Consider the following 9564-nt stretch of genomic DNA (forward strand, 5'->3'; position numbering starts at 1 on the left):
TCTCATCGGCTCACAAATCTCAACTGACCAGGTTGAATATCGTAAGTCTAGGAAAGACTGGGTAGTGTCAGATAAGTCTTAGAGTCTTTCAGTTAGCTTAAGAGTAGCGTTCTTTACTTTTGAATAGGTAAAACTGTTGTAACATCATCTTTCAAATCAGATATAAATAATACATCGACTCCACAGTTCTGGTGTGGAAGTCATTCACCAAAACTCATATCCTAACTAGTAGATTCTTGATAATCACGGTACTTCATTTTCCTTAATACATACAACCATTCCACAACGCACAAGCATCTGTCCAAGGCAACAAGGGCTACTACCACGGCGTCCTCAGCTTTAATCGATGGTGGCAAATTGACAAACTCGCGAAATTCTTCATCAGCTACATTGAAGGCCACTATTGTCCTATAGTCGTTGCACAACCAAAAAGTTTCTCCGTTTGCAAAGATACCCTTTTGAGTGCGAAATTCATAGCTGATAACTTCATCTTTGTCTACCCACCCATCACTTGTACCATCAAGAGTAGATACTTGAACCCGACCCTTTTCGAAAATTCTAACAACCTTGTACTCATCAGTTGAATGATTGTAACCAAATCCGCTACGAACAAAGAGCTGAGATTCCGCATTCAATTCTGGGAGACAGTAGTATTCTTTGGTTATTGAGTTACAAACAAAGGTAGGATCACCATTACAATTTACTGCACAACAAATCAAGTCGTTGCAAGAACCAATAACAGTTCTGAAAAAACTACCATTATCAGACGGATGACTGATCTTCTTCATGTCCACGAATTGGTTACCAGCTGCATACTCGTGGTAGCAAAGTGAAAGGTTGCCGAAGAAATTCACAGTTAATAAAACGAAACCGCAGTCATGATCATGAAGTCGATAGAGGAGATTTTGTCGTGCAAAGGAAGGACCGCTGAGTATATTCCGCCATGCCTTGCAAACCAGTTTGCAGTCTAAGACTGATTGAATAGGTAATCGGTAAAATATGTTTAATGCAATATCACGTGGTAATAGCTTCTCCATTGTTGACAACTCACCAAAGTTAAAATCTAGCTAGGGGTTTTTAAACCTTAGCCATATGAGCGAGTATGGATTGAGGATAAAAGAGAGTCAGATCTAGACTTTTCCATGATTCTCGTTCGTGTCAGCATTTCGAAATTTTAAAACTCTTAACTAAGTAATCGATAAAATATATTCAGATGGATATATATTCTCGTGCTTATAAAGCAAAGGGCAACACCAACCCTCCTTACTATGAAACTCTTGCATTTGATGGATAAAGTACATGGTTCAGTTATAAAATCAACAGCCTATGGTGTTGACCAGGCCTAGTGCTATCTAGGTAAAAGATTGACATCTTTACCATCGGCTAAGAGTGCTAGATGGGTGATAATAATTTCACTAACTACGTTGGTGGTAAAGGGTCACGGTAGTCAGGACCGTTCCTGATATTTTTTTGCCCCGAAATAAATAATATTTCTTCTTCCCCGTACACACGAACTTAATCATATTCACATCATATTTTTTTTATATAAGCAAGGACCTTCAAAAAGGCTAATGATCCCCCTCAACAAAAGGCATGAGCCAAATTGGAGGAACATACCAGTATATAGTAGAATTTTTTTGTTTTCGCCCAAAGGGCAAGTTCATGAACCACATAATTACAAGTTCTTGGTTGGAAAATAAACTGACAGGCTACAAGACTAGAAGAAAAAAACTGAATATCCTTAAAAATAACATTCGTTCTAGAGTTTCCATCAACCAAACCAGCTTAAAATTGGTTTATCAGACTCTGAGCATCACTCTCTATAATTAGATGGGTAAGATTTTGCTCCACAACTTTCTTTAGGGCTGCCCAAATAGCTCTGGCTTCAGCTTCCTTGGCAGATTCCACTTATAGAAGGAGGCAGTGTTGGAGAAGTCCCTCATGACAAATCTTGCACCATTTTTTCTAGAGATTACATCATAAACACCGTCAGTATTACATTTAATCCATCCAATTGGTGGGGGCATCCATCTGTCACTTATACTAACAGGACCCAAAGGGGAATCAAGGGGACTAGTTTTCCTGGTTAACAGCATAGCTCTGGCTCTCAATAGGATTGAAATATAGGTTTCTTTGTTATTTTGAAAGATAATGTTATTCCTACTTTGCCACAGAGACCAAAGAATAGCAACAAACAAACATTGATCCTCATCAGGAAGCTTAGATAAAGGATTAACTAGCCAAAATGACATCCAGTCAATGAAAGTTTTACTACTAAAGTCCTGAATGTTAATACAGAAAGAAGAAAGAAACCAAACACGACTAGCAAAGGGACACAAGAAAAGAGCATGCATAATAGACTCAGAAGGATCATTACATCTAGCACAATCAACAGAGTTCATAGGCATTCTAAAATGAAGGACAGTTCTAGCAGCTTTCCAAGTAAAAACTTGAATTCTATAGGACACATTAATTTTCCAAATATGCTTCCAAAGAGCACTACAAGGGTAACGCCGTAAGCCCTCTAAGTCCCAAGTAGGCATATTTAGAGGTAAATCTACTATTCTTTGAAAGATCCCAGGCCCTCCTATTAGGAGTGCAAAACTGGCTTAAGGGAATAGTGACAATCTTCTTAGCAGAAGCATCATCAAAATGGGTGTTTAATCTATCAATATCCCAAGATCTAGTAACATGATTAATAAAGTAAGAAACCTTTATAGTTGGATCAGGAGGGACTAAGGGATTAGGAACATCAGTGCTAGAGAAGGAATCCACTTATCACACCAAGGATCAATAAATTTACCATCTCCAACAATACAAGAAATAAAAGGTTTTATGAGTTCTTCTATAGCATGCAAACACTTCCAGGTCCAAGAGAAATTAGCAGGGAACTTGGCATTTAAAAAGTCAGTTCTAGGAAAGTATCAAGCTTTAAGAGTGGAAGCTTACAGGCAGTCAGGATTTTCAATGATCCTCCAGGCATTCCTAGCAAGCATGGCAAGATTATTGAGTTCAGCTTTCCTGAATCCAAGGCCTCCTTCAGATTTAGGATTACCCAAATATTTCTCTTTAAGGTCCCTATTTCTAATATCAAGGATATTAGAGAGTTGTTGTTTAAGATGTTCAGGAATTTTCTTACTAAACAGAATACCAGACTTATCAAAATTGATTTCTTGGCCAGAGGCCAAGCAGTACTTTTGAAGGTACTCTTTGATAATCTGGAAATCTTCAATAGTAGATTTATAAAAAAGTAAGGAATCATCAGCAAATAGAAGGTGTGTCATGGCAGGAGCATTTTTACACACCTTAATACCTTCAACCAAACCTTTTGTAGTAAGGACATCAATATAAGAGGAAAGAGCCTCAGAGCAAATAATGTAAAGGTAGGGATACAGAGGGTCTCATTTCCTAAGCCCTCTTTCTGGCTTGATCAAGCCAGTAGGACTACCATTAAGAAGAACAGAGTAAGAGATAGTGAAGATACACTGATGTATGAGTTTGACCCAATGGTTAGAGAGGCCCATTTTTGTCAGAACTTTCTCCAGGAAAGACCTTATCATAGGCCTTAGACATGTCAAGTTTAATGACAGCAATGCCAATGTATTTCTTTTGGTGATTGACAGCATAGGTGGCCTCATTAGCTAGAAGAATGTTATCAGAAATGCTTCTTTTAGGAACAAAGTTAATCTGGTTTTGGGAAATAATGTTATTCATAAAAGGTTTTAATCTGTTAGCTAGAGTTTTAGAAAGGATCTTGTAAATGAAATTACAAAGACCTATGGGTCTATATTTAGAGACCAACTCAGCTAGAGGGACTTTAGGGATGAGAGCTATATTGGTATGGTTGAAAGCTTTAGCAACATTACCATTTCTAAAGAAAGTTTGGGTCATATCAACAACAACTTCTCCCACAATGTCCCAATGTTTCTGATAAAAAAGACCAGTAAAACCATCAGGGTCAGGGGCCTTTTTTCCTCGCATTTGAAAAACATCATTTTTTTATTTCCTCTTCAGAAAGAGGTGAATTTAAGATGGAATTATCATTATCTAAAAATTTAACAGGGAGGTCAAGAAGAATCTCATCTTGAAATTGTTGAGGATGAGAGGAGTATAGATTCTTGAAATAATCAACAAAAGAAGTGCCAATACTATGTCTATCAGTTAGAATAGTACCAGCAGCATTCTTAATCCAACTAATGGCACTTCTCTTTCTCCTGAAAAGGGTGACTCTATGGAAATATGGTGAATTTCTATCACCTTCCAAAAGCCAAACCTCTCTGGATTTATCTTTCCAGTAAATCTCTTCCAGATTGTAGAGGTATTCCAATCTAGCTTTAAGTCTTGAATAGCCCTACAGTCTGTAGGAGAGTAGGTCTGAGAGTAAACTAACTCCTTTCTAGTGGTAGAGATATTATTTTGGATATTACCAAAAGAGGATTTGTTCCAATCCCTCAGACCTTTCTTAATGTTCAAAAGCTTAACTTTAAGCTTGTAGGAAGGTGAACCAACAACATTAAAAGACCAAGAATTAGCCATAATGTCTATACATGTGGGATCTTCAATCCACATTGCCATAAAATGGAAAGGCCTAGGAATACAGATGTCATCATAATTAAAGCCAATATGCATAGGAAAATGATCAGAAGAATCTCTAGGTAAATTATCAACACACAGTTTAGGGAACAAAATTTCAGCAGTATAATTAATATGACATCTATCAAGACGTTCAAGAATAAGATCAGGACCTTGCTGCATATTGGACCAAGTAAATCTAGGTCCAGAGAATCCAGGATCATGCAAATCAAACGTTTCACAAATACTTCTAAGGTTAAAGAAATCAGAATCATCCACTTCTAGACCACCATTTTTATCATCAGTCCCTAAGAGAGCATTAAAGTCACCTATAAAGAAAACAGCTTCATCTACAGGTAAGGGGGGTAACTGACATTGGCTTTCCCATAAGGCTTGTCTAAGACTACTATTTGGTTCACCATATATAAAGTGTAAGTGACAAATCTTAGAATGGATAACGTCAATGGAAGTAACATAGATGCCCATTAAACTAGAAGATAAAATATTGAGGTGAATTTCCTTTTTCCAAGCAAGAACAAGACCATCACTTCTACCGATGCTTGGGACATTGAAGGTACAGGGGTAACCAAAGGTTTCGGTCTTCTAGCTGCCAAATCCTTGTTCATTTTAGTTTCCGACAAGAAGATAATATCATGGTTAAGATTTCTACAGAGAAGGCTAAGTTCTTTATTAGACGTGTTTTTTCCCAATCCTCTAATATTGCATCCAAGCACCTTAATATTATTAAAAGGGAAAGAATTGGAATTGGTTGCAACATTAATGGGATCAATGATAGGTGGAGAAGGATTAGAGTTTACGTGAGTGGTAGAAGCAGAACCAACATGAAGGGAAGAGTTATTAGAACCATCAATTTAATTAGTCTCCTGGGTAGAACCGAGATTCAGAGAAGCAGCCTCATGAAAGGAATTATTGCGGACATTGTCATTGCTTGGGGTAGCATCAGCAAGAACATTATAACTACCATAGGGATCAACCAGAGAATGGGTATTGAGAGAAGAGTTGGAGATATCTATGGCAGAAAGATCTCATAGCTTGGTGATAGGGGGACAAAGTTTAGAGTAATCAGGTTCATAAGTATCAGATTGATTTGGGATGACCACAATGCTAGCTAGAGTAGAATTACTAGCTCTGGTATGCTTTCTCAGATCAGCTCTTAGGATAATCTTTCTCTTAAGATTAGATAGTGCTTCATGCTCAGCTGCTGCAGAAATTGTTTCTTCTCTAGTTATAGTTGGTTGACTTGTTTGAACTGCAGCCGTTTTGAATCTTCTAGACGAGTTGGTGGTTCGAATCAGGGCCCGATTCAACGATTCAGAATGATTACTTGATGTTTCAACTGTGAGATTTTGTGTAGTGACTTGTTTGAAAATAACTGGAAGACCGTTATTCAAGTGAGAAGAGCTTTGTTGGATTGACCCAACCTCAAAGATTTTTAGCGCAGTAGATCGATTAGCAAATGGACCCATATGGAGATTATTAGCTAGACCTTTTTGGACCACATTTTCTGTTGCTTGAGTTAGATCTTTAGCCTTTTCTTTAGAGTTATCATGAGCATTAATCACCTCAGTTTGAGTTTCTTGAATAACCTCAGCTGGAGACATGATGGTATCTTGAATAACCAAATTTGCATTGGGAAGAGAGTCTTGAATATCCGGTTTCTTTGGCATCATTAATTTTGAGACAGCTGGGAGAACATATCTGGAACTTGAAGTAGTTAATTCTTGAATGAGCTTCTGTTTAGCTTTCCAAGCTGGGCAGTGAGCATTTTTCTGATCTAGCACTCGACAAGAAGTACAAAAGTACTTAGGAACTTTATAGTATCTCATTCAATTAAGAAAGTTTTCTCTCTTCCAGCAGTGAAGAGAGGGATTCCAGTTGGTAGAGCTTTATGAACACATACTCTAATGCAGACTTTGACATTCTTCTTTAAAGGATGATTACCATATGATGGATGAGCTTCTATCAATTCAGCCATATTAAGAGTGAGTTTCTTGAGATCATCAAATTCAGTACATTCCTTTGGAATGTTACATAGGATTAGCCAAAATAATTCTTCAACGAATGAGATTTGGTGATTTGCAGGTCAGCCATTTGGTGGAACAACTTTGAGGACCATTAGATGCCCACAATCATATCAAGGTCTCTTAGAATTTACTCTGATAAAATCGCTCTCTGCTAAGAATCTTATAAGAACTTTATTTTTTAAGCCATTGAAGGTAGTAACAGAAGGAGTTTGAGCTAAGGGCCACTGGTTGCAGATGTAGTAACGAATAGAAGAGGTGGGGACTAGAGTTTCATAACAGACATATCCGATCATGCACCATTTCCAACTATTATCATCTTCAGCTAATATAACAGTTTTATCTATGAAGACTGGTTCAGTTAGAGAGGAAGGTAGAGCAAGTTTTTCTGCCATTTGATTAGTGAGGTTTTGAATTTCAATACTTTCAGAGGAAGAATAGTTTTGAGGTGAAGAGGGTTTCATATAGAGAATAATAGAGATGGTGAGGATAATAGATTTATCAAAGAAGAAAGGTTAGCTAGGGATTAAAATAAGAATAAGAAAGAAAAAGATTCTAGTATTCGTGCAATGATAATGAAAAGGTCCTATCATGCAATAATGAAGATACAACAAGATAAAGGCATCATAGGCATTTTGATCCTTAAAATGGAAATTTTGAGATGGTTGAAAAAAATCTGAAGTATGGGGAGGTGGAGAATGGTATGGTTTAATGAAAGGTTCCCATTTTTTGTACTTAAACATAGAGCTCTTATCAGGGGAGATAGATAACCTGGTACACTTCATTTGAGCAGTGGAAAGAGAAGTTGGCTTGGATATCACGTGGTACTTGTGACAAAGAAACAAGCGAGAGGTATACTTCACCATATTAATTAACTTTATTCTTTATATGTCAAGTGCAAACGTAAGCATGATGGCTATGAGAGTTGGTGAGTATTTAAGAGCTTTGTCTTGGCATAGATAGTTACCCTGAGTAATTTTACACAATCTTCCAACTGCCATAAATATGGTTATGGGTGGTAAAAGTAAAATCTGTTGGTGGTGAAATTGGGATTTATTAGGGTTGAGTTTGGATGTATGGAGAAAATGGGGTTTTTCTATGACTCCAGGATAGGGCAGAAATAAACCAGCTGTTGTAAGTACCCCAATTAAGAACAATGCCTCCCAGCAGGTGCTGCTTGCTCTGAACCTGCATAAAACCAACGATTTTAATTAAAACCCAAAGAAACTTTCCAATGTTAGGTGGCCTAATTAAAATCCTCTTAAAGGTAATTCCAACAGAATTGAAGGCAGATGAAGCGTCTAAATTTAGGCTTTGAAAATAGGGTTTAGTAGGGTAATGATGGTATCTGAAGGGTTGCGCATGGCATTGAAGTGGCGTGATTAGCCAAGCGACATGATGCTTGACCAAATGCCATAAAAGATCATTTATGGTTAATCTACAACCCTTATTTAATATAAAAGGGTAATAAGCCTAGAATTATACCAAATTAAGCAAAGAAAAGAGCAAAGAGGGGAAAACATTAAGAGATACGAGAATGGCCAATGTTGCATCCAGTTCCACCGGAGGGGGAAATTCAGGCTTACCACCTGATTTTGATGTAACGCGACATGCAAAGAGAGCAGTTGAGGCTTTAACCCGTGGAGATGGAGAGACTGATTGATCACCTGAATCTGGAAAAGACCAAGAAGAAGGAGCAAGAAGAGAGAGAAGAGTATGAGAGACAGAAGATTGAGAATGATGAGGAATTCCAAATGTGGTTAAGAAAACTGGATGTTGTTGCTGCAAGACGAGCAGGTTACAGAGAAGAGTAGAATGGAAGGTTTCATTTGGAAAAACTCGGAGTATGAATGAGAGTGATAGGTGAAGATGAGGATAAAAAGAATTGTGTAGAAGAAGAGTTGGAGGAAAACAGTGAAGGTTCCATAAACATGGAGGAAAAAGCAAGGAAATTGGAGAAGAGGAAGAGGAAAAGGCATGAATATAAGGAGGAGATGTATAAGCTTTATCTTGCAGAAAAGACCTACAATCCCCAGAAGTTTGCTCGGACCATGTCAGAGCCGCTAAACGTTGATTCTGATGGAAATGAAATTCCAGGGTTGGACATAGACGAAGAACCTGTTTTTTCCGGTGTGATGGAGCCTTGCATTGATAACAATGAAGATGAGGAAGACGAGGATGAAGATCTCCAAGGGCCTTATACAACTTCAGACAGTGATGAAGGTAAGGGTCCTTACTACATCTTTGATGAGTTGAATTATACCAGCGACGATGAGGATTATTCTGACGATGATTCTGAGTAATTGTCCCTGAAATACTATCATTTTCCTTAGAACTAGAGTGCTGAAGTACTCTTGAACATCTTCGTGAAAATTTATGAGGAAATTGATGGTATTTAAAGTCGCTGAAGAAGTGCTTGGAGAAAGGAGTTTCAACTTCTAACATTTGGTGGTATGATCTTTTGTGATGTTTTTCTTTTTATGTGTAAGAAGTTCATGTTTTATGAAGCGTCGTGTGATTTTGGGTTTCAGATGGCAACGAATGCATGGGATGGGTAGTAGTTTGATGAACTTCAGTAGAAAAGATAGTTTGTCTTTTCTTAGCAGTTAGGATTGCAAAGTTACAACTTCGATTTTTGATTGTACAAAAGGGTTGTAAAGAAGCTGAAGGATTTTCGGAAATGTTTGGTTTAGTATTTTTTTTTTTTCTTTTCTCCTGGAATGTAAAACCTCTGGTTATGTTCTTGTAAAAATTTGGACTTGCCTTAGTACTTGAATTGTGCCTGATGTTGTTTTGCTGTATTTGAAGTTTGTTGTTCGTTTTTCTTGTTTGTGTGATTTCAATAGCAGTTGAATGCGAAGTGTAAATGTGCCAACATATGATGATAGTAGTGGAAGACTCAAGGATTGCAATGATTGTTATATACCGATAGGTAAAGATGATTTATTTG

General features: G+C 37.5%; 1 protein-coding gene across 1 annotated transcript; it reads right to left on the reverse strand.

The window, feature by feature from the left end:
• Positions 1-221: 221 nt before the first annotated feature.
• On the reverse strand, positions 222-1037 carry LOC113278851 (putative F-box protein At3g16210). Its single transcript, XM_026527583.1, has one exon. The coding sequence runs from the start codon at positions 1035-1037 to the stop codon at positions 222-224; it is 816 nt and encodes a 271-aa protein (XP_026383368.1).
• Positions 1038-9564: the final 8527 nt, after the last annotated feature.

This window comes from Papaver somniferum, chromosome 5 (genome assembly GCF_003573695.1).
Source record: "Papaver somniferum cultivar HN1 chromosome 5, ASM357369v1, whole genome shotgun sequence".
Taxonomy (NCBI): domain Eukaryota; kingdom Viridiplantae; phylum Streptophyta; class Magnoliopsida; order Ranunculales; family Papaveraceae; genus Papaver; species Papaver somniferum.